At 36.6% G+C, this 25,279-nt stretch overlaps 1 protein-coding gene across 1 annotated transcript in view; it reads right to left on the bottom strand.

Moving 5' to 3' along the window:
- The window catches only part of LOC114656637 (protein boule-like), a 212,456-nt gene extending 203,405 nt beyond the window's left edge, over nucleotides 1-9,051 (bottom strand). The window contains exon 1 of the mRNA XM_051931058.1: nucleotides 8,895-9,051. Coding sequence (XP_051787018.1) covers nucleotides 8,895-8,912 — 18 coding nt within the window. The 5' untranslated portion in view covers nucleotides 8,913-9,051. The remainder of the gene's footprint in view (nucleotides 1-8,894) is intronic.
- Nucleotides 9,052-25,279: the final 16,228 nt, after the last annotated feature.

Here is a 25,279-nt window from a genome sequence, read left to right as displayed (position 1 = left end):
GAAGGAAGAATCATGCTTTCTTTGTTAACACTGGACATGTATATTTCTTTTGTCGGATCACTAGATGTTCCTGTGATTTCCTCTGATGGCTACCACATATTAGGGTTGTCACAATACCAAAATTTCACACTTATGATACTAAGAAAACAATTAAAATTTAACTCAATGTCAATTTCAATACCAAATATTGTATGTATTGTAATTAAATACAAAATGTATTTAAATAAATTGCATTTCTGTATGCATTAAAATATTTACCTTGATGAAAACAGAAATTTTAGGCATTAAATCCAAATAGTTCAAGTAGTGCAATCTTTTGTAAAATATAAGAGTAAAGATCTGTAAACAAAAAAATGAACAATTTTAAATCTGTTAAAACATTTTTTTACACTGGTGAAAACAAATAACATTACTGAGGTAGTATAATGAAATGCTAAAATCTCCATTGAATAAGTAGCGCAATGTATTGTAATCAGCATCCGTGAAAATACTAAAATAAACATTCAAGTAAAAAGTACATGTGGGGTCACTTGCATTGTACCTGAGATAGCATTGTACTAGCTGAGCATCAAAACTAGACTACGAAGTATGGTATTAAGAGGATATAATCCTCAGGTCCAAGTGCTGTTGCAGTAAACAGCGGAAAAAGATCAATGCCAAGTTTAACTAATATGCAGCTTGTCTTGCTGTTTTGTGTTGCTCCTCAGTGTGCTCAGCTGGCCGTCTGACTGCTCGTTACCAGCAGTTCGCAGGCAATTAATGTCTCGGCTTCTCTCAACTAATGACTTACAGCTGCACATTCCTTTTGATTTAAAGGGACAAAGCACAGGGGAAAAGTACATCCCAGTGTAAATTTAATAAAAACAACTGCAGTAGTTAAGCTTCATTATTAAAGTGAGTGTTGTTGTTAAGTAAACCTGTTTAATTATGAGCATCTGAAAAGGCCATGACATCTATGACAAGTATACAGAAAGTAATGACAGCGAAAGGTAAACAATAGTACAATCATATGTGAAGCACTGTCTCTCTGTAACTCATGGATTAATAATGATCTAATATTAGGGTGACCTGGGTGCATGCCCTGGCATACACAAGGAAAAAGTAATTCAGGTGTTGTACGGCAAAGTTCATACATCCCACCTCTTGCATGTACACGTGTCACCCAAGTCAAGAGGTATTATTTTATATTTCTTCAGGTAAAAAAGAAATAGGTGCTAATGATCAATTCTCACATATTACTAAAGAGAGCCTATATCGATTGTAAGATCACATTTATTTATATTTTGAGTATTACTACATTGATTGTTAGGTAATATATTCAAATGTAGCCGTAACCAGATTTCAGGATGTTGATTTCACCCCTGCCAAAATTAATCCTCACCTCTCCCTCAACTTCAGACTGGAAGATCAAAATCACATGAGATTTCACCTGCTGTCACCGACTAACTTGTATATTCCAAATGTTGAAGGTACAGTCATGAAATTTCTAATGTCTTGCCCTCTCTCTGTAGCATCAGCATTTGTCTGTTTCAGTGGTATTTTGCACTCTTATATAAAATACACAGTTTGTAACTCAAACATTATGTTGCCAAACCCTCGATCCAATGAATGAGTGACCACTTCCTTAAATTTCTGAGGGAGACCAATCCCCATCCCAGTTCATTTTATTTTTATTTTCATATGTGTTCATGGAGCACAAGTACATGCGTGTGACACTCTAGAGCCATAGGGAGATATTAATCTGGTAATACGATAACTCACTTTCTCAATTATGTCCATAAAACATTAGACTTAACACTTGTCATTCATTATATACCCAGCTTTACCTAATAAATTAAATAACTTGGGCAGTGCAGTGGTAGCGCTGCTGCCGTGCAGTAAGGAGACCAGGGTTCGCTTCCTGGGTCCCCGAGCTTGGAGTTTGCATGTTCTCCCCATGTCTGTGTGAGTTTCCTCCCACAGTCGAAAGACATGCAGGTTAGGTGCAATGGTGATCCTAAATTGTCCCTGGTGTGTGGGTGTGTGTCCTGTGGTGGGCTGGCGCCCTAGCCGGGGTTTGTTCCTGCCTTGCGCCCTGTGCTGGCTGGGATTGGCTCCAGCAGACCCTCGTGACCCTGTGTTAGGATATAGCAGGTTGGATGAAATAACTCAACAGTCACTAAAGCATATAAAATACCTATTTAGACTGAACAATATTCATAAACAATTCCTCATCGCATCACAAACTTCAAGGTAGAGCACAGGTGTTACAGTTCCCTCCATAATTATTGGGACAAAGACACATTTTTCTTTGATTTATCCCTCTGCTCCACAGTCTAAAATTGCTCATCAAACCATTCAGACATGATTAAAGTACACATTGCAGACTTTAATTTATGGGTATAATTATAAATTTGGGTGGCATGGTGGTGCAGTAGGTAGCGCTGCTGCCTCACAGTTAGGAGATCCGGGTTCGCTTCCCAGGTCCTACCTGTGTGGAGTTTGCGTGTTCTCCCCATGTCTGCGTGGGTTTTCTCCGGATTCCTCCCACAGTCCAAAGACATGCAGGTTAGGTGCACTGGCGATTCTAAATTGTCCCTAGTGTGTGCTTGGTGTGTGTTGGTGTGTGTGTGTGTGTGGGTGTGTGCATGCCCTGCAGTGGGCTGGCGCCCTGCCCGGGGTGTGTTTCCTGCCTTGTGCCCTGTGTTGGCTGGGATTGGCTCCAGCAGACACCCGTGACCCTGTAGTTAGGATATAGCGGGTTGGATAATGGATGGATAAATTATAAATTTCGGTCACACCATGTGGAAATTACAACACTTTTTTTTACATTATGACTTTGTAGGATGCTTCACCCTATGATACCACATGTTCAACTTTACTGTAGTTTATGGTCTTGGTTTGCTCCATGGTCCCATCGTCTTTCCGTTAGCCCTGAACCTGACACTGTCGTAATGTCACCGATGAGTTTGGCAGTGAGGCACAACAAAGCAAGGGGATGGTGCAAAAAGTGCAAAGTGCTTTTATTAAAAACAACAAAAATCAAAACAAGTGTTCAAATAAATAGTGCAGTGTATTCAAAAGTCTTCAAATAAATAATCCATTAAAACGAGTGAAAAGTGGAGGTTAAAATCCAATAGAAAGAATCTTTTAAAAACAACGAGGTTAAAACAATGGCTGGAAGCAGTCTCTTAAAATCCAAAGCATGGTGCCTTCTTCTTTCTACCTGGCGGCTCCCCTGCTTCTCCCATCGGCTTCGCAACAGGGGAGTCGCCCTACCTGCAGGTGCATCTGCCTTCCTCACTGGTCCTGTAGCCCTCCGATCCCTGGCTACGTCGGGCTCCATCCGGACCAAGACTTCGGTTCTTTCCCCAGCGGCCAGGGTGCTCACGCTGGGGCTAAACCAGCCCAAAGTCTCCACAACTGCCGCTGCCTTTCGACAGCCAGTCATCTTCAATACCGGTCACTCCAGCTCCGTGATCACTCAGCTGGAACAACCGCTTTCTTCAGCCTCACCAAGTATCGGCCAAACACTCCTCTGCAGGGGCTCACCTCCCAGCTGCCTACCTTTGCTCCATCGAGCCTGCTCGCTCTCTGTCCGGCTATCCTCTCCCTGCTTCCTGCCACCTTCTTCCCTGCAACCTCCATCTCTTTCTTTTCTTTTCTCCCCCTACTAGCCGCCTCGCACTTCTATACATCACGGGGACGTGGATCAACTGTGGCAATCAGCAGCTCCTGGGAACAATTACGGATGAGGACGACTCCTCACCTGTGCACTTAAGCAAGGTTCGCCCACATCACGAATTCCCCGGGAACCGATCCACCACACACACCACTCTCCCTTGCTAAGCCATGACTGTGGCGATTATTTATTTAAAAAGTGGCCCTGTTAACTTGAGCTGTGGTCCCGCTACACCACAATCTTCTGAACCATTCTTTGGTTTAGGCAACAGTTAATGGTAATCTCAAAAGAAATGTGTCCAAGCCTGAGTCCAAGCCTGGAAACAATGAGGAATGACTTATGGACATCAATGTTAGGTAGAATGTCCAGTGGGGCATGGGCAGTCTTTGGCCTTGGAACTCCTGCAGATTTTGTTTAATTTTCTCCAGCTTAACTGGACTTCACCATCATACTCATCCTTAGAGACTTAGAATTTGATATTATATTTTAGACACTATTTTTCTATTAATTATGCATTTATGCTATGTAAGAAAATTACACTGAGTAGTAGAATATTATCAATTTATAGCTTCATTCAGAGTTTGCTTGCAACAACATACAAGAAACTGAATGACTAAAAAAAAAAAGAGAGAAAAGAAATCATTGTAGAAATGAATATAAAACCACCAAGGGTAGAGGGTCTAGCAGATATAAACCCATGACATTAGTAGTTTGGTATGAGGGCTGTATCCACAAATTCAGGGCATCCCAAATGCATAAAATCACCTGAGATTTGTAGGCAAACTCTGTGTGAAAGGAGTATTTTGGATAAATAACCATACTGGAATAAGCATCTGATCTTGAATTCAAACGTATTGTGCTCAATTAAATTACATATGTGTAATTCGCAGCTGCCAAGACAGAAACAAATTCAAAGTTTTGCTCAGATTACAAGTCTCATACTTTTATGTTATCTTTCATTGCCATTGTGAAAATATGACTAGTAACAACCAGTTTGCTACCCTTGTTAATGTCCCCTTGGTCACTAGAGCACACTGGGCATCAGATTTGAAGGACTACCATGGAGGATAGACTATCTGTCCCTTCCCAACCACATTCTGAGGTATGAGAAGTCTGCAGGAAAATCTACTGTAGTACCAGCAGGGGGAGCTCCTCAGGGATACCTGTAGAACTTCGAGCACTGGCCAGGTAACCCGAAAACACCTGTGAATGCTTAGGATTTCCTAATCCAGGTTTAAAATGTCCCAGCAGTCAATATACATAGTGCCTTGATGTTTGAGGACGCCACTGCTAAGTGGCTGAACAAGTAAAGGAGGCTAGTGGAGAACTAGTATGTGTGGGGCAAATAGGAGGGCCAGAAGGCTTAGTTTTTCTGTTAGTTTTAATCCCATGTGTTTATAAGGCATTAAAACTCTTCCTTTTACTACCTTTGTTCTTTTTGGTCATCATTTAGGTTCTGGGATAGAGCACAAGCACCTCAACAGACCACACTATCCATTCAAACAGAAGAGGATTCACTGATGTGGTGGAAGGACGATCTATCAGACCTACCACACCTTTCCAATGTTTTGAGAAAACGTTTATGCATTCCAGAAACCAATTCACTATTACAGAGACTGTTCAGTGCCAGATGACACGCTGCCTCCCCTCACAGGTCAAAAACTAAACTAGGCAAAGTAAATATTTTGACATTTTTACATTTCAATTTACAATAAAAGAGTATTCGTATAGGATATTAAAAAAGAAGTACTTTATCTCTTTATGAAGATATGAAAATTACTGCTGTCCATTTGATTTTCTTTTTTACCTTTGTGGTCTTAAAATGTTAACTCTTGCATACTGGAGTGGTTTATGCGGGTGTTTTGATTATGTTCAAAATCTTCATTTTGCATGTTTATTTGTGATTATTGCAAACTGGGCATAAATGCTGATCATGCAAGTTATTTGTGGCTTATTTATGTCTACTTGTAACATCTGACATTAAAACAAATGGTGCAAAACATCTGAGACAGTGAATTTTTGTTTTTTAAATGACAACAGTTTTGTTTACAAATAAAATGCAGTGTAGTAGCATTTTAAACAATTACCATATTTTAACAATACCAAAAATCATAATAATTTTTATCATTATAAATGTGAAATTTTAATACTGTCTCAACCCTAAAATGGAGAAGCACTGATAACCATTGTAGGAGAATAGCAGTTTGCTACTAAGTAAAAAAATAAAAAATAAAAATACTAGTCAACTACTTAAAACACCACTTTTTTCAAGAGGGGGCATGTTAAACAAGTAAGTAACCACAGCTGAAGAAACACATACTAGCTTTCCCACAAAAGACACAGAGACTTTTAAAAAACAGCACACAAAAATCATAGCTATGTCTTTTATTCCGATAAAAAGACTTGGGCATCTAGTAAGTGGTTGCTGAAGCATATATGTCTGCTGGATCCAAATATAGCTTCAAGAGACACACTGACAAGAAGGTTAACTAAACAAAATGATTGTACTGGTAGTGAAAAAACACTTCTGACCACATTTCTACTGTCTCTCATTCATGCACGTTCACGTTCTACACCATTAGCAAGATAAGACCTTATCTGACAGAGTATGCAGTACAAATTCTGGTCCAGGCTCTGGTTTTGTTGCGTATGGACTACTGCAACTCGCTTCTGGCAGGAGTACCCACATGTGCTATCAAGCTGCTGTAGATGATCCAGAATACAGAGGCTCATCTTGTATTTAATGAGCTGAGACAGGCACATGTCACTCCTCTCTTCAGGTGGCTACATTGGCTACCTGTAGCAAAAAGTATTAAGCTTAAATCCCTAATGCTTGCCTACAGAGTAATCAGTGGATCAATACTTGAGTATATATAGAGGCACTGATGAGGTGCTATGCTCCTATCCCACTCAGGTCTGCCAGTGAACAGCATCTGGTGATGCCACCTCTGTATGTTATCAAGACTCAATCCAGACTCTTCCTGTGTGTATGGAACAGGCTACCCACCTACACCTACACTGCTAACTCCTTCAATGTATTTAAGAAGCAACTGAAGACCCATCTGTTCTGTGAATATCCATCCAACTGATTGAAGGAAAAAAAATATGCTCTGTGATCTTTTATAATGTTTAATTGCCTTATCGATTAAAATCTATAAAAAATATTAGATATTACCTCTTTTCACTTGTGACAATCAACTATTGTTACCTATCTAATTACACTTGCTGTACAAACAGGCATAATGTTACTTGATTGTCTACCTCTGTTGCAAGTTGCTTTGGATAAAAGCGACTGCCAAACAAATAAATATAAATCTGTTAGAGAGATATGCTGCAGAATTAAAAGCCTTAAAAGCCACTCTGGAGCAAATGCTATAGCAGATGTAAACTAACAGATGGCAATTATGTCTGCAGTATGAGTGGAAGGAAGGATGAAATCAAAACTGAAAACTGGCCAGCACTGAAAATGGTGTGTGGATATTTAAGTAAATAACCCGTAATAAGTAACTTGTGTACTAAACGGATGCAGTTCCTTCCCATTCTAGTGTTGGGCTCTGTGGGGGAGGCGCCCCGGTTGCTTAATTTTTGGAGTGTAAATTATTAGACCGACCCTACCCCAACCACAAATACTAACGTTAAAGCTAGTAGGGGTGGAGCATAGTTGCCTAATGTTAATGTCCCCTTTGGTTGCCTAGTGTTAAAAACGAAAATCCAATTTGTGTCACAATAATAGAAAAGGGAATATATTATAAAATAAAATATAATAAAATAAAATAATTTTATAAAATAAAATATATTAAAATAATTTATTTTAATAAAATATTTTCTATTATATAAAACTCTGTATTCTGGATCAAAGCCGTCCATGCCGCCTGTTTAGTACACAGGTACCACAAGTATTTTTTTTTAGTTTGGGAGTGCTCTGGGGATGCAGTCTTCTCTAATTTGCAATTGGTATCTGTTAATATTGCTAATTAAAAATGGGTGTTTTCATGAGGATGAAAGAGTGCTGGTGCGATATTTTTACTGTGATAGATTCTCAAATCACTAAGGAACATGCTATAAAAGTATTATTGAAATTATACTGTATAATGCAAGTGTGCAGCACATTAAACAATCATGGCCATTTTTTTCTAAAATTACACCACACCCGGCCATAACTACGGTCGTCTTTTGTCTTCTGCTTGTTCAGTTTGGCCATTGGTATTAAAAATGCCATTTGAAGGATGGAAAACCTGTCCAGAATGTGGTTTTGCTTGTATGTGATGCTGCTCTGATTGGCTCCAACTCCCTAAAACCAGATATAAACTCATTCGGTAATAAATAAGTGGATAAACTCGTAGCCTTCATACAATAATGCACTCTTCAATGCCTAAAAAATCAGGTGCTTTTTAGGTATAAACACCCCATACAATAGAAGTACAATTAAAGCAACAGAGAGAAAAGCATAAAAACAAATCGCTCGTGTAATTTTCCCATTAGTATATTTTAATTCAGCAAGTAACACATTTAACTACTTAACATTTTCTTTCAGATAAATACAATAACTGGCCATATTTAAAATATTTACATCAATAATATACAAACAGAAATAAACAAAATCCTTAAAGGATATAAATATATTGAAAATATATTGAAATGACAGTTATATACCAATTCCCCCTAAACACTGTACTGCTAAAGTACGTAGGCATACAAACGGTATACGTGAGAGACACGAGTTGAAAACCACCGAGTAGCAAAAAATGTAATGGCTGGCGGAGAAGAGGTTTTTCCAAGCGCCAATTAGACACAATTTAACCGAAGGTTAAGCGAATTGATACACGTTTTAAGAAACTGTTGATATTTTGCTTAAATGGTAAACTATGGACTTAACAATAATAATTTTGCCTGTCCGTTGAGAAGATCACAACGTGAACCACTGTTTCAAGCGAGTTCGATTCACGTCGTTTAGCGTCACGCAGGACTTTCAACTCTCCCGCTAATTTTACATTTCATTCGTGGTCCCTTAAAAACGGTCAAACGTCGGCATGACTTTGCACTTTTAGGTACTTTGTAACTATCTGTCGACATTTAATGTGTTATAATAATAATAAGTATAAACGCTGGCGCTCCGACAAAAACTTTACATCTGTTGTACTTGCATTCCCCAGCATTGGAATACGCCGTCTGTTCTTTCCTTTTTACACATTCAAACTCTAGCATATGGCATAGTTTGAATACTTAAACCTACCGTATTTTCTCTCTCCATACCTGCACCACTCGCAAGAATTATAAACCAAGACAGTGTTCAAAAGTGAACAGTTTAAACAAACTCAAAACCTATAATCCCAAACCACCGTTCTCCACCTGCTCTTTCGCCTTTCTCGTTTTGGCGTTCGAGGTGGATAATGCCGTCAAAACGCGAGTCGCAGCCAAATAATAACCTATAAAGGGGGGTTTTACTACTTCAAAGTGTCCAAGATTGAAATGAAAGTTGGTCCATACACACAAAATATGCATCTAATATTATCAAAACTGTTAAAATTCTTTCTTTTTTGTAAATGATTGATTATGGCTCTTCTCACGTTTCTAATGAAAAATTATATTTTAACAAACCCCCCTCCAGTTTGATAATGGTCTATGAAGGGTCACGACACAGCGATAGGAAAAACTAAAGGGGTGTGGAGAGAGAAACGGCATTATAAATGTTACGAAAAATAAAAGTATAGAGAGTGCTATAGCACTGATTAAATTGTTTTTTTTTTCCTTCAAATAGAGGCATTTGAAAATTATACAAACGTGAAAACGTTGAATTGTAACGCCTAACGAATGTTTAGTGTGTATCTTTAACGTTTGATGCGTTAAATGTTTTCCAAAAAATTAAATAATAAATAACATCTCCAAAGGGGTTGTACTTTTCCAGTTTATAGGTTTTCGATGAATCGACACGCTGATGGATCATTGCCTAACCACCTCTCTGTGATCCAGGTGTTGGATTGAGGAAGGAAAAATGGACTGCAGTACTGAGTCTGTGTTTTGGAATGGATTTATAAAAGAACTTGGACAGAACATGGCACAATATGAGCACAGCTATGAAACATGGGAGAAAAGTTTATATATGTGATGGGGATACTGTATTTCAAAAATCTGAAGACCAAATTTAGTTTAACTTTTGATCAGTTTATCTATCCGTCAGTTTTTTCATTATTGAAACAATTAATTAATTAATTCCCCTTGGGATTAATAAAGTATCTATCTATCTATCTATCTATCTATCTATCTATCTATCTATCTATGTAATCCAGTGGGTCAGAGCCTATCCTGGAATACTGAAGCCAAGGCACCAGTCCAACGTAGGACATCTCACATATATGCACCTACACCCGCATTTCAAGTAACCAATAAAAGTTACACACGTGTCTGTAGAATATGAGAAGACCAATGTACAGTTCCTGGAGAAAGGCCCCCGCACAAAGGGTGCAAAGGAGGTGGCTGCTTTAGCGGATCTTCATGCTCCATCCACCCCCAGCCTAAAACCCAACTTTTAACATTCATACAATATAAATACGCATAATTTGAAATATTTTAACAAAGCAATAAAAAATTAATAAAAATAATAAGTATAGTCAGTGGGAGAGCAGGTGCATTATTTAGCACTAAAGGCTTGTGTGCCCCGCACTAACTACATCATATGTGATCACTTACAAGTTAAAAATTATACAAAAATGTAGCACAACTAAATTTGCTTGGAAAAAGAGCACATTCAGAAAATGAGTTGACAAACAGACATGAAAAACTGTAATAATCAGTAATATCAATGATAAATATCAATAATTTGGTTTGCTGTTTATCCTCCTGTAAATCTCAATTACAGAACTGCTACACATTCACTTCTTCCATGTACTTTGGATATGATAAATTGATATTTATACCCAATATAAAACTAACCAGTTAACCAAAATATAAACAAAATATTTAGTAATTCCTCCCACTCTTTCAGTTTATTTACATTATTCTTTCACACAAATTTCATTTACATTGTGTTTTTATCATAGGATTGTAACTATTCCACACACATTAAAATATACTAAGTAGACCCTGGTTCAGTTTAAATAAGGACTTGACATAGCTGGTTCATAGAATATTAAAATAATACCATTTTCCAGATTAATTTAAACATACATTGTTGTGAATATTATAACTATTATATTCCAACTACAAAAAAATCAGAGAAAAATAATTGTGTATTCTCAGAAGTGTTATACACAGTTAGAGCCAGTGTTGGAAAAAGTACTAAAAATATATATTCAAAAGAGTGTTGTTACTTAAATTAATATTTATATTTTACAGTTTACTTTTTGAAAGAAAAAATATCTGATAGCAATTTAGTCAGGAAGCGAGTAACAAGATGGTAAAATACATTCATTCATGTGACAGTGCCGGGATTGTAGGCATTAAGTGGCTCTTGAGCTCAGTCCAGGGACCCAATGTGGCTATAAATTTTGTTCCAGACAATTTCACAATTAGTCAGACATTTTACCTTTAATTGTATTGTTTTATTAGCTATTTTTTTCATATTCTCCATTCAAAAAGCACACTAATGCGAGATTTACATTGCTAAGAATAAATATTTGTATTTATGCCATTACTTTATATTCCTACCACTCTTTTGTCATTTTTGCATTAATTTATCTTTATATGAAGGAGCATGCCTGACAACACTTTCCGTGAGAACATTAATCAAATGAAAAGCACCAATTCGAATCATAAGTTGAAGGTAAGGATGGAGTCAATTCAAGAATGATCTTTTTAAAAGCAGTTGTGTGAGAAGAACATACCAACAATTGGAAAGAGCAGTAGAAAGCACATATACTGTAGGTCTGTTATGATGAGCAGCATACAAAATAGTGAAACAGTGTGAGACCTCTCCAAGACCTATACAACAGTCCACAGCCCTCCCTAATGTGCACAAAGAAAGGCCTCACACAAAGCAGCCAGGCCCTGGTACTGTATAGGCTGTCTTCGAGCCTGTCCAAGCCCAAAAATGAAGAACACTATTTTTATTTCAAATAATTTTAAATCTCCCAAAAATATTTGTACTACGGTAGACTCAGACACACTATGAGCCACTCAGCTTGCAGATTTGCACCGTGGTAACATTAGCTAGCTGCATACCTGCAGTGTCTGGGTTGCAATGGCCCTCAAAAGAAGCCCCCCTTATCACTCCAAGCTACAGAAGAACATCTATAGCTCTTTGTGCAGCTGAGCTCTGTAGGTCAAACTCAACTCAAACTTTTTCTGCACAGCTCTGCCACACCATAATAACAAAATGTCTTACAAGAGAGAAATAACTGTAAAACTACCTTGTTAAAACAGTCCGAAAGAAGGAAATGTTATAACAAAAATGATTTATTACCAAAAATTGAAAAACAAGAAAAAAGAAGAAAAATACGACAAAAAGGATTTGCCTGAAAAGGCAGACCAGTGCAATTAAGTTCCAGTACACAATCCAATAAATAGAATCCACAAAAAGAGAAATGAAAATCCAAGAAAACCAGATTTTCAGTTTTCACTGTGCACTGTAGAATGTCAATCAATTAATTAACCACTAAATAACATGCTTCCCAGCTTTAAATATGTAGGCTGTGGGTGACCCTTTAGTGGTGACATCAGAATGTTACAAATTATATTGTTTTAAATATTGTATGGTATTTATAGGTGCACTCCTACACATATTTTCGGAAGTTTTTCAAGATGAGGATTCTAGTCTTTCGAATCATTGCTTTTGTTTTTTTTTTTGTTTTTTTTGTGTAATATATTGCACTGTTGTCACTGCCATTTGATTATTTACCAACATTTTTTTTCTCTCTGTTGTTAGATCAATACCCATATTGTTAGAGAGAGTTCCTCAAAGATTTTGACCTCCTCATTATGATATGATCGGTTAAAAGGTCATTCTTTTAGACACTTCCTTACATGAGTTTATAGGTACAAATCCTTTTTGTGGAATGTAGCTATTCTTAAGTCTGTATTCTCTCTTGCCTTTTTGGTAATAGTCCTTCACTTGCTATCTTTCAAGTTAATTATTTTGCATTTCATTTCTGTTTCAACACTCAATTTCATGATCTTTCCATCTACCCTTTGTCCTTCTGACTACATCTTTTCTCCTGGTACTACTAACATTCTTGCTAGTTTTGCTTGCGTTACATAGGATGAACCCGCTTTTTAGGGTGCCATCCAAAAAACACAAGAAGTAAAAGAGATCACATAATACATGCAATATAAAATTTAAAAAATACATAATTTCAATAGACATATAAAAATAATATTGTTAAACAAACAAACAAGCCACTATAAAGGAAAATAAACACAGGCTAGAGATCAAACTCTAGCTATAACAAGGGCAAAGCAATGATCACGAGGGTGTTCGTTAGCTGGCATATTTCTTTGGAAGCGTGTTCATTAAACCTGGTAAATCCCTACAGGCAGAGGGTGCTGTTTTCATTCTTTATTATCTGGAAGAGTGACATTTACATGCATCTCTTTGGAGTAGAAAAATCTTCAGTATTTGTTTCACTGAGAACAATTTTGTGATTGTATATTGTATTTTGTGTATTCAGTATGTATCAGTGAAATCTGAGAGGGCAACCTGGGGTATTTGTGACACAATTTTTTTTCCATTCATTTAAATATACTGCTCAAAAATGTTTATTATTTACAGTGTGTGCTAGATCCTGTATTAGCATGGGGTGAGTGGGGAATTAGTGTTGTTGCCCTGACCTCTTCATTTTTTTTTTATTATCATATCATTCAGGCACTGGTACAAAGTCAAGGCCAGATGTATTATTTCTGTTTTGCATGCTGAAAAGAGCAGTTGGAAGCACAGCACTGGTTGTCTAAGTATGGTCTGCTGCTAAATATTGTTTTGTATATGGAACCTGCAGAAGAATGTATTTAGTTTGCTTGAATGTACGGTCTTTGTGGGTGTTTAAAAAGAGATCTCAATGTTATGTTTCAGAAGAACTTCAAGCAAAAAGAAATTTCAATACTGTTTCAAACATAAAGAAGCAACAAATAAACTTGAACACATTTTATATTGTAAATTTAGCAAGTAATTTTTTAGTTTTTTACTGTTTTAGTGAATTAAAATTCATTTTAAGAATTAATTTTAATAATTAAAATTAAGTAATGTTATGAATTCTCCATCAAGGCACCAGATATTCCCATATATCATTTTCATAAACTGCATGTATTAATGATAATGTACTGGTTTATATTGTTTAATTCTAAATTTTCTATATATATAGTATAGTAAACCTTAGAATCCAATATTTTAACTGTATAAATAAAAACATGCAATGGTGAAAAAAGCACTTTTTTCTGACATTATTTTTATTTCTTTGTAGAAGGACTTGTTTTGGTCCATGACAGTTTCTTTGGTCTCTCTATGTCTGTGTGGGTTTCCTCCAGGTGCTTCAGTTTTCTCCTACATTCCAAAGACATTCAGACAATTTGTGCTGATAAATGAGTCCTAGTCTGTGTGTGTGTGCGTGTGTGCATGTGTGTGATCACCCTGAGATGGGCTGGCATGTCATGATGTTGGTTCCGTCTTTGCTGTATGGATACATTGGTGTCACATTTCTACCTTGCGCTTTTCAACATTATTTTTTAGGTTCTGAGTTTCTCTCTATACTAGAGAATGAGCAATAGCATTTTATTAATGTGATTGGTCATTATCTGCACCTGTTTGTACAGTAACAATAAGCATGGGTATCTATGCTGAGTTTCTTATCTGCTGTTTGAATCTCAGTAAAAGCTTTCTTAACATGATTTAAGTTCGACTGAAACATGGATAGAGGAGTGTGGATATCAATCTTGGGCACTTTACCATAAATTATTTTTTAGTTTTATTTATCACAATGATAGCATAGGAAAATTCTCTTGCAAAATAAAAGTTTCTTTTAATAATAGCAGTCTCTACCTATAGAGAACAATATTGATGAAACATTTACACAATAAGATCATTTTATGTATTTGATTAGATGTCAGAGACATTGTAGGAGTAGTTTTAATTTGCATCATACAGAACTGAGTGGCAGTAATTTTAACTACTGCCTTTTACAGTACATCCATAGTTATTCTTTTGAATCCCAGACTCAGTTGTCTCAGTTGTCAAAATTTCCCTGTTGGTTTTCCTTTGAGGTATCCTGTTTTCTTCTTATTTCCTCTCACTGTATTGTTAATTGACAAAATGAATTCACAAAACAGTAAACAAAATGTGTCGTGAGTTTCAAAGTTTTTAATTTTTTGTGGAATTGTTATATTTTAGTTTTCGGGTTTCTGAGCCAAATAATTTCTGTTCATAAGAGCTATATTTTGTGCAGGTAATTACATCCTTATTGTAAAGAGTAAACCAATAAGTGTCTTCAGCAAAAATACGAGTATTAGAAAGACTTGAATGAACACCACAACAACCAACCCCAGGGGTTCACTACCAATAGAATACAAGGGGTCAAAGTTGCTCCTTTTCACAAAACTTTGACCAAATGGAGAGCAGTAATATAGGCATGACAAGTGTCATTTTATGCTATTTAAAGGTTGCTGATCATGAGTATAATATTTTTGAAATTTCATTTTATACTGACAGACCTAGCCCTCTAAGGAAGGTTAAAAATTAAAAAATTAAAAAATTAAGCATGTAGGGTATCATTTTAGACTATTTCAAGGTCAGAGATTACAAATGTGATGTTATTTTTGCTTTTTGACCCTTTACTAGTGATCTAGCCCTTTATGGCCCTCTATGAGAGGGTGAAAAATGACAAATTTCTATTGCTATTACAAATATTTAGACTTTTAACATGTACATTGAAGCACACATTTTAATATTTAAAGTATTTCATGAAGTATTCTTGTTTTCTTTGTACTTCTACCTCATGAAGTAAATCCTTACATTTCTTATGAACACTCCAAATTAGGGTGCGGTTACACCAATCCAGACTGTTTAATTTGATATTTATTTTTTGCTGAAAAGCTTCTGTTAAAAATTATACATTTTTTACGGCCATTGTCAATGTCATTTTCTTTTCTTATGGATAGCGCCATGTTGGTGGTTGTAGAGTGCTGTGTTGCAATGATAATCCTTTGAATACTAAAATAGCAACACAGTGTGACGTTTGTTTTGACTCTGGATTGGTCTTTTTGACTATGATTTTCACCTTGAATTAGTGGCTTTGATGTTCTCCTTTTCTTTGATCTCCCAGTTTGGGAATCTAGTTTTGAAATTTTGACCATGCCTATTCTTCTGGTCCATCTCATAAAATTATGCTGGCTACTCCTTTTTACTATTCAGCAAAGAATCTTGGATCTGTAAAAATAAGAACCCCAAAAGAAAACATGTCTGTAGAGATACAAAGAATTTGCAGGGTGACATAAGGAATGTACAAGAACAAATAAATGAAATTGCTTAAGATCCCTGCAATAATATGTATAATGATATAGTGTTCCTAGCAAAAAATGAACATCAAAGATGCTAATGAAAAACAAAAATTGTAGTCAGAAAAAACAAGAAGAATTCAATTAAAGAGTCAAAAGTAATGATGCACTTAGTTGCTATTTTAGTATTCAAATTTTAGATAAGCTGAAAATGAATGTGTCATTTTTTTTTAGTGCTACATACAATGAATGATGTGTATACAGTGGCGAAAATAAGTATTGAACGTGTAAACGTTTTTCTCAGTAAAATATATATGTAATGGGGCTATTGACATGAAATTAGCACCAGATTTTCACCAAGGTCTTAAGAGAGCTATTTGCTTTTATCCATCATAAAATGCTTCTTGTGTGACACCTTGGTAATAAGAAACCTTTTTATAGGCCATCAATTAGAACTAAACCAGTTGATATTCATTTGCACTGATAAGGGGTAGGATTGCTTTCTAAATACTGACAAATTTCAGCTGGTTTCTTGGCTTTCCATGCCTTTTTACACCGCCTTTTCTTCATGTCTTCCATACTTTTTCCCTGTGTCATTCCCCTTTATTAAACATAACTTACTTTATGGACTTATTTGTTTTGGTTTCTTTGTATGTGTGGATTGCTTGGGTTGTTACCGACATCTGGTGTAAATTTCATGTCAATAGCCTCGTTAGAAATATATTTACGCAGAAAAATGTTGACACGTTCAATACTTATTTTCCCCACTGTATGTACATATATAGCCCACACTCCTTGAAACCATGGATTCTGGCACTTCAATCAATCAATCGCATCATCCACTATTATATGTGTATCTTTTAACATAAATATAGTGCAGCTTTAGTTTACATTTAAGTAGATTTCCTTGTTTTCTCTCCTCTTATTAAATACACCTAATATGTTCTTGGTTTGTCCCAGGCACACAGCTGCTTTAATGCTTTTTTAAGATCACCTATTAACTCAAAGAAAAAAAAAGCAAATGCATGGAAGTACAAATAGTTTCCATGAAAAATGTAAATGCACAGAATTACTAAACAAACAGATAAAGATCGATATACATAGATTGGTAATAAATTTAATCAATTTAATGAATTGAACAGATGTCTGTACATTACATTTTATCTTTCATTTTTAACCTCTCTTCAATTCTGTTTCCTTTCTAACAATTCCAAGCTTGCTGCAGCAAAGTAAACTCCCAGGAATGTGAATCAAAATCTGTATGACTATAACTAGTCACTGAATACAAGACTTCTTTTTTCCCAGTGTATAAGACTTAGCACATTAGTGTGTTTGTTTAATTTGCTACTCTAAGCTGACACAGTGTGAGTGTGCCTGTGATGGTGCACATGCGTGGGCTTTGACACAGCCTGGGGAAGGCACAGGTCTTTTGTGTTTTTGAATTGGATTAAATGGATTTCAGAATATTATGTCATGATTACTTTACGTTTTTGATTTTATATTGTAATTTTGTTTCTGATACAAATTTCACCGCATTGGTACAATACTGCTAATGGTGTTAAAATTAAAAATGATTCACTGTCTGCTTTTTCTGTGCTTGTAACTCTATAGTTAACAGATGTAAGAAAAGAAACTTCCTAAAATCCTTCTAAGTGACAGAATTAAGTTTTTTTTTATTACCACTGTAATTACCAATTAAAAAGGAATTTTCATACAAATGCTATATATGATGGGTAGTGACAAAAGCTGTGCTTGTTGTGATCTGATTAAAAATATAACTGTCAATTAACTGTTTAAGAAGCATTTGCTCAATTTCTATATGGCTTTAAGTCTCTTATGAAAATCACATTGACCTGCAGGAAATCACTAGACATGTCGGTTTGTAACAGACAATCATTTGGTCCGGGGTGTTGTGTGAAATTCACTTTACTGTAGCAGCACATAGAAAGCATTTTCATTGATCTAATAAAACATTCCCTTTTTGTTACATGTTGTAAGTGACTGAGAGGAAGGAAGGGCATCCAGCCTAGGATGTATTGGAAGGATGACGAGCTGAGACTTGACCCAGCTGGAACACCTTATAATCTTCATCCCAGCACAGAGAGAAGGGTGATAAGTGGACTGGACAACATAAGTGCCCAGAGCAGTTTGTTCCCCCACATGGCAGGTGGCAGCGTTCCTCCAGGCTAAACCCAGTAGAGTCACCCACAAGGTGGCATGGGACTCTGACTCCAGAAGTACAACACTGTCAGGTACTTTGGGTACTGCAATGGGGCCCTGCTGAGGAGGACTACCCCAGTTTCCATCTGACCCAGAAGAGCTCCGGGTGACCAATCCCAAGATACCAGATGCAGTCCCGGGTCCAGTTTAAAAGAAGCCAGCAGCCTCATCTCAGTGAGTCAGAGGCAGGAGGCAGCAAGTGACACTCACCTGGAGGTGGAAGGAGAAAGTGAATCTGTTTGTTTTGAGTATTTTGGCTGGAATTTAATTAGAAAAGTGTTGGTGGCAAATAAAAACCTTTTATGTGAACCTGGAATTGTGTTGGGTAATATTGTGTCTGTAGTTTGGGCTCAGTGGTTACACTGTTTATCTTGACCAGGTGGTCTAGACTCCACCCAGGGGAATTCTAAAAGTCCGAATGGGTTACACTTTCTACCACTACTGTTGCACCACAATAAATGAGACAGAGCAATGCAGAGCAGTATGGGAGATGTGTGCCTACAGTACTTCTTTCTGATTACTCTGCATTTTTTGTTAAGTAGCTTGGAGTAACAGGATGAAAGGACCACGTCCAGTACTTTCTTTCACTGTGATATAGTAGACGAAGGGAGAATATAACAGACATGCTTCATTCTTCTTCACACTATAAGTGAGACAGAAAGCGTATCTGAAGCATGCACTGCGCTCTCCTCACTCCAACATTCATAATAATGACTGTTAGAGAGTGGGTGTATAGAAAGCATGTGTTCCTATCTTTCTTTTTTCTTTCTTTGACATCAGAATGCATAATTTTCTACAAGTTATTTCCATATTGATACCAAAGATGAAGGAAATATATACAGATGATCTTGATCATATATATAAATGATAAGGCATCTCATGATATAATTAAATACTTTTCATGGCTGGCAAGTAATATTATAATTTTAGTCCTGTTTGGAATAAAAATGTGAGGAGGAATTCTGTTTACAGCTGTCAGTAAGCCTGTTTTTTTTTTACTTTTGTCATGATGGCTACTTGGAGCAAATAAATACCTAGGTCCTTATCACAAAAGACTTACTTAATTGACTGTTAGCTTGCTATGACTTTGTGCTTTACCTTCAGAAATTGTAATATTGACCCTAAATATATACTGTTATAAGAAACATTCAAAAACTTTTAAGGTAATGAAAACAGAAATTTTTGAGGTAAGGTTCTTATACTTGGTAATCATGGTGGTGGAGAGTGGTGATGTATTGCATGTTGATTAGCATTTGCAAATTAGAATTTCACATTACTCTGAACATATGATTTTATTTAAACCGATAAACTTTGGAAAATAGATAATCAGTATTAGAGTAGGAAGACTTTGTGAGTGAGATAGTTTCCTCCATAGACTAAGTGTGTTTGCTACATGTTTGCTTTGTTTGCTGACACATGCAAAATGAGTACTGTGAGCTTTAAGGTTTAACAATGCATTATTAACATCTTTTAGCAATATTTATGGCCACAAATGTAAACATGATAAACAATCTGAGAGACCAAGTGACTAATATGTTGCTCCAGTTTTGACCCAGCAAGAAGAGACCGCCTTCTGTTTATTAGTAGACGGTAGTGAAACACTGAAGTGGCAATCTTGCACAAATACAGAAAGGTCTGCTGCTGTTGTCAATCACACAGCATGTGCTACAGACAGAGATCCTTTCTGGATAGGATTTTCATGCAGGCTTGTAGAACTGTCCAATTGCACACTGGCTCTCGTAAACAGGACTATCAAAATTACAGCAAACCACAATATGACAAAGTTTATAAAAGTCACATGCAGTCCTAAATTATGCTGCAGCTAACCACCTCTCACACTGCCCTGAAAACTGTGTCAGCAAATCAAAGCAATTCATTTACACCTGCTTTATGCCACAGCTGTTCTACTGAAAACTTCAAGGCGAGGAGCTGTGGTGTCTTTCTCAACATTATAAGTTTCCATTGTGATAGCAATACTTTCTTAATAGGTTGCAGTGTCTTACCTATGCTCTGAAAGTAGACAAAATAGTGTCCTCACTTGCAGTGTTGGCTGTAGTCAGCATACAAAGCCAAGTGGGTCTTCCTCCTCCATGACTCTCAGTTTGACTGAGAGGGAGAATGAGAGAGGAAGAGAGTCTAAAGAGAGATTCCTGCTTTCCTGACTTGAAAGCCAGCAGTAGCATTCCTCACTGGTATCATCTGACGAGGGACAGAGCTGAGACATCACCCCTGCATGTAGTAAACGTCAATTTTAGTATACATTCACTTCATGTCATGTCTGTCCACATTATTAGATAAGAAGTGTGTCAATGTTTAAGGATATGATTTTGACATAAAGGACAGAGGAATAGTATATATTGACAGTGGGAACAAAGAAAAATAAATCCTCTCTCAGCTTTGGAACACAGGATTATAATTAGTGCCTACTACATTGCTGAAATCATTTAGGACATGACCACACTACTGGGGTTTTCACTGGACTCTATCATTGTTTTATTAGTTGTAAGGCAACTTGTAGTGCATTAGGTGCTGTATAAAGTTAATATAGTAGTGCACAGTGGAATCCTTCTGAATTCAAAACTCACATATATCCTTCAATTCCAAGAGTTTGTAAAAAAAAAAAAAACATCAATTGTGCAACACTGAGAATTTGTTGAGTAGCAAAATGAATTGCATTACTTGGTGATTGACTCTGATAAGGTGTCAATTTTCTTCTATACTGTATATATATATACTATATAGATATACAAACAAAGGGAATAAACACACAAACATACATTTACACTAACTTAGTTGATCTTTTCTCGCCTGTAGAAAAACGCACATAATCAGTAAATTTTGATCTTGCAATTCATATGGTCAAAATGGAAAAGTTCTTCATTTGGTTATTAAGTTTCTAGCATCTACACCATAGCATTAATTTGCTCGCAGCTTATCTACATTGGTTTATCCCTCCCACACACAGATATATGGGTGTGTGTGTGGGATGCTAATCTGAACTTTCTATTAGATTTAGGAAGAGAAATTTATAAAAGCAGAAACCTATACTTCACAAGGGTTACAGTGATATCAATATGATAACACATTAGCTGCATTTAAAGTTATTTAAATCCAAATAAATACGCTGTAAAGTACTTCAATCCTTATCTGGCCTCATGAGTCAAGTGAATAAGAAAAGTGGCCTTTCATACTGTCCTTTCAAAAATCATCATATACTTGCACCTGTCATGCTCCAGGGAAATAAGGCTCTGCAGGCATGAAGAAATTCTGTTTACTTCTCAAAGCAGAATAAAAACACAGCATGGTGGTTTCAAAATAGAAAACAAAAGAGGCCACCATAATTAACACTAGCTATCAAAGGGTTTTTATCTCTTTGTTCAAAATGTGATAGTTCCAACTCTCAGCTCTTCTGGTTGATATCCAATGCCTCCTTCCACGCAGTCATGCCTTTATTTTTTTAGTGTACTGGAAGGGGCGCATTCAACTGCCCTTCTTGGGTGGCTTCTTGGCTCTGCAGGAGAAAGGGAAGACAAGACAGTTACCGGCCACACCCTCTCCCAGACTGCAGTGGTATAACATACCTGAAAAGAGCCTGGAGTATGACACACTCCAAGAATTTCTTTTTCTCAGCGTTTCTAAAGCTTACACTAAGCATTTCCACTGCCAGTGATATGCCTCAGGAATCTATTCCTGTTTGAATAATAATAATTGCTTTAAGTTCAAGCCCTCCCTTTGTGGAGTCTACATGTTTTATACCTAGAGGAGGCTGGGCGGTCTTGTGGCCTGGAACCCCTGCAGATTTTATTTATTTCTCCAGCCGTCTGGAGTTTTTTTTGGCTTTTTCTGTCCTCCCTGGCCAACGGACCTTACTTTTATTCTATGTTAATTAGTGTTCCCTAATTTTAATTCTTATTTATTTTGTCTTTTTTCTCTTTCTTCATCATGTAAAGCACTTTGAGCTACATTGTTTGTATGAAAATGTGCTATATAAATAAATGTTGTTGTTCTCTCCATGTCTGTTTGGGTTTCCTCCAGGTGATTCAGTCTCCGTTCATAATCCAAGAACAAGAAGGTTAGTTGGATTGCCAATGCTATATTGCCTCAGAAGTGTACGTGCTCACTATGTGATGGACTGGTGCCCAGTCCAGGGTTTTTTTTCTGCCTTACACATGTTGTTGGGAGTGATAGGCCCCAGTTGCCCTATGACCCTGCTCTAAAATAAGCAGGTTTGGAAAATGGATAGATGATTTATTGTTTTAACAATGCATTTATTTTTCACTTTTCTCTTTTAGTAATAATTTTGTGAGAAATATGATAATCTTATTTTGCTATTCTTTTTTTTTTAATTGTACGACCATTGTTGTTTGTCTCTTTATGATGCAGTGGGAGACCAAAAATGGTTCCACAATGGATCTCTCTGAAGAACTGCTATGGCATTTGTACTTGTAATAGTGCAAGGCAGGCTTTCTGTAATCCATCATTGGCTGAGGCATTTTCAGTGCAGGGATAAACGGCTACTGTGTTTTTAAGAATTACTCGTGTTACAGTATTTTTTTCACCGGCACCTCCTGATTCACTGGTATAAGAAAATCTCGACAAATGACACACCGTTTGACAATGCTTGATATATAGTTATGCAAGACATCACGTTTTTTGGGGTTCCTCTCTATTTTTGGCCCTGTAGACCCAAGAAACCCTCATTTTTTGTACATTTATCATTACACTCTAATGATAAAGAATGAACCAATAGGTGTCTTCAGCAAAAATTCACGTCACATTAACTAACCTCAGGGTTTCACCTCCTAATTGGGTATGAGGGGACAAAGTTACTCTTTTTCACAAAACATCAAAAAATAGAGGCATGTGGAGTGTCATTCTGTGCTATTTTGAGTTTGCTAATCCCAAATAAGATAATATTTTTGATAATATTGAATTCTTCACCAGTTGTCCTAGCCCTCTAAGAACCACTCCCAGGAGGTTAAAAATAACAGATTTCAAACATATGTCAGTGATTCAGGGTCAGTGATTACGAATAATATGTTATTTTGGATTTTTCATCCTTTACTAGGGATCTTGTCATTTGTAGACCTCTATCAGAGAGTTTTAAATAGATTATTGTTTCAGTTCTATTTATTGTTTTATGTGCCTTGATTTGTAAAGCACCTATGGATGACTGTTAGTTTAGTGTGCTATAACTAAAATCTATTCTTATTATTACAATCATCTTTGAGCATTGTTGCAGCACTCTGTGCCTACATTTAGTGAGGAGCGCTGCAAGAACAAAGCATTTTGTACTATTGTTTTCCTGACGTGGCAATGATAGATTGGCCAACTAGCTCTGTGAAGAGGATTACTTGTGTTTTGTTTTGTGTGTTGTATGGACCTCATTTTTTACACCCATTGCACGTCCAACCTACCTGGAAGGGGTCTCTCCCTGAATTGCCTTTACTAGATCTCTTCCATGTTTCTTTCCTACAAGGTTGTTTTTAAGAGTTTTTTCTTGTTTTCTTAGGGAGTCAAGTCTGTTAAAGCCCATTGAGGTGTGTAATTTTAGGCTATACAAGAAATAAATTGTTGTTGTTGTATCTACTTGTAATAAATTGATTTTTATAACTTACATTGCTGCTCTTACTCATTTCCTTAAAACACTTTTAATAATGTTTTTTTCTTAAATGTATCAATTAATTAATTTAGTTTTAAAACCTCTTGCTCCAATACAGAGGAGGGACGTGCACAAAGGGGGGACTGCATATTGTTAGTGTTGTTGCTGACATAGGCTTTACTGAAGAGACAGAATACAATAATAGGCAGGCTGGTGTTTTTTTTCCTTTTTAAAAAAATAATTTTAAGAAAAGAACTCTTACTGAGAAGGAAAAACATCTTTAAAAAATAGGTGGAACAGTCTTATTGAATTGCCAGGAAATGTAATAACAGAAGGGGGGCATGGTGGTGCAGTGGTAGTGCTGCTGTCTCACAGTAAGGAGACCAGGGTTTGTTTCCCGGGTCCTCCCTGCGTGGAGATTGCATGTTTTCCCCGTGTCTGTGTGGGTTTCCTCCCACAGTGCAAAGACATGCAGGTTAGGTGTATTGGCGATCCTAAAATATCCCTAGTGTGTGCTTGTGTGTGTGTGTGTGTGCATGCCCTGTGGTGGACTGGTGCCCTGCCCAAGGATTTATTCCTGCCTTGCACCCTGTGCTGGCTGGGACTGGCTCCAGCAGAACCCTGTGACCCTGTGTTAGGAAATATTGGGTTGGACACTGACTAACTAACTGTAATAACAGAAAGCTGCAACAAGCACATTTCATACAATGCAATGAGTAAACAATGTGTTGATGTTTGAAAGACTGCGGAGAGACACTGAAATTAATTTACAAGGTTGTTTTAGCACATTTACATGATGAATTAGGGACAGGGCGATTTTTAGGGGGTGCATTTCTGGACAGTTTATTTGCTTTGTATATTAAGAGTTCTATTTAAATGAGTAAACGTGATGTCATTATTTTTATATTAGGTCCTCTTTTCTTTATATTAACTCATTTCTTCCAGTACTAGCATGCAGGACGCCGAACCAAAATAACAGTTTTTACTATAAAACCCAAAACTGACAACATCTAGAAATAAAAAATATGTTATATTTGTTTTGCTTTTGTTACTGAATGATCCTAATGACAAACAGCATATATAAAATAATTTCATATTGTACTTAAGGGTTTTATATCATACTGTAATAACTTTGTGCTGAAAGTCTAATGCACAAAAATGTATGGTTCCAGATTATCAGTTTTAGTTGCTTCCTCAATGGCTGACATAAAATCTAGCATTTTACTGAGGATAAAAATCTTTGATTTGATGTACCATGATGTGAACTCTTGCTGTTACAGTGCATGTAACTAAATGGAAATCCTTTTGTTTGCTTTTTCATCTTGTTAATCAGGCATCATCAGTAATCATGGACACACATTTTTGTCAAATATGGAAACATT

This window comes from Erpetoichthys calabaricus, chromosome 8 (assembly GCF_900747795.2).
Source record: "Erpetoichthys calabaricus chromosome 8, fErpCal1.3, whole genome shotgun sequence".
In the NCBI taxonomy this organism is placed as follows: Eukaryota; Metazoa; Chordata; class Cladistia; order Polypteriformes; family Polypteridae; genus Erpetoichthys; species Erpetoichthys calabaricus.
Note: the sequence above shows the minus strand (reverse complement) of the source record. Positions and strands in the feature narration are given on the sequence as shown.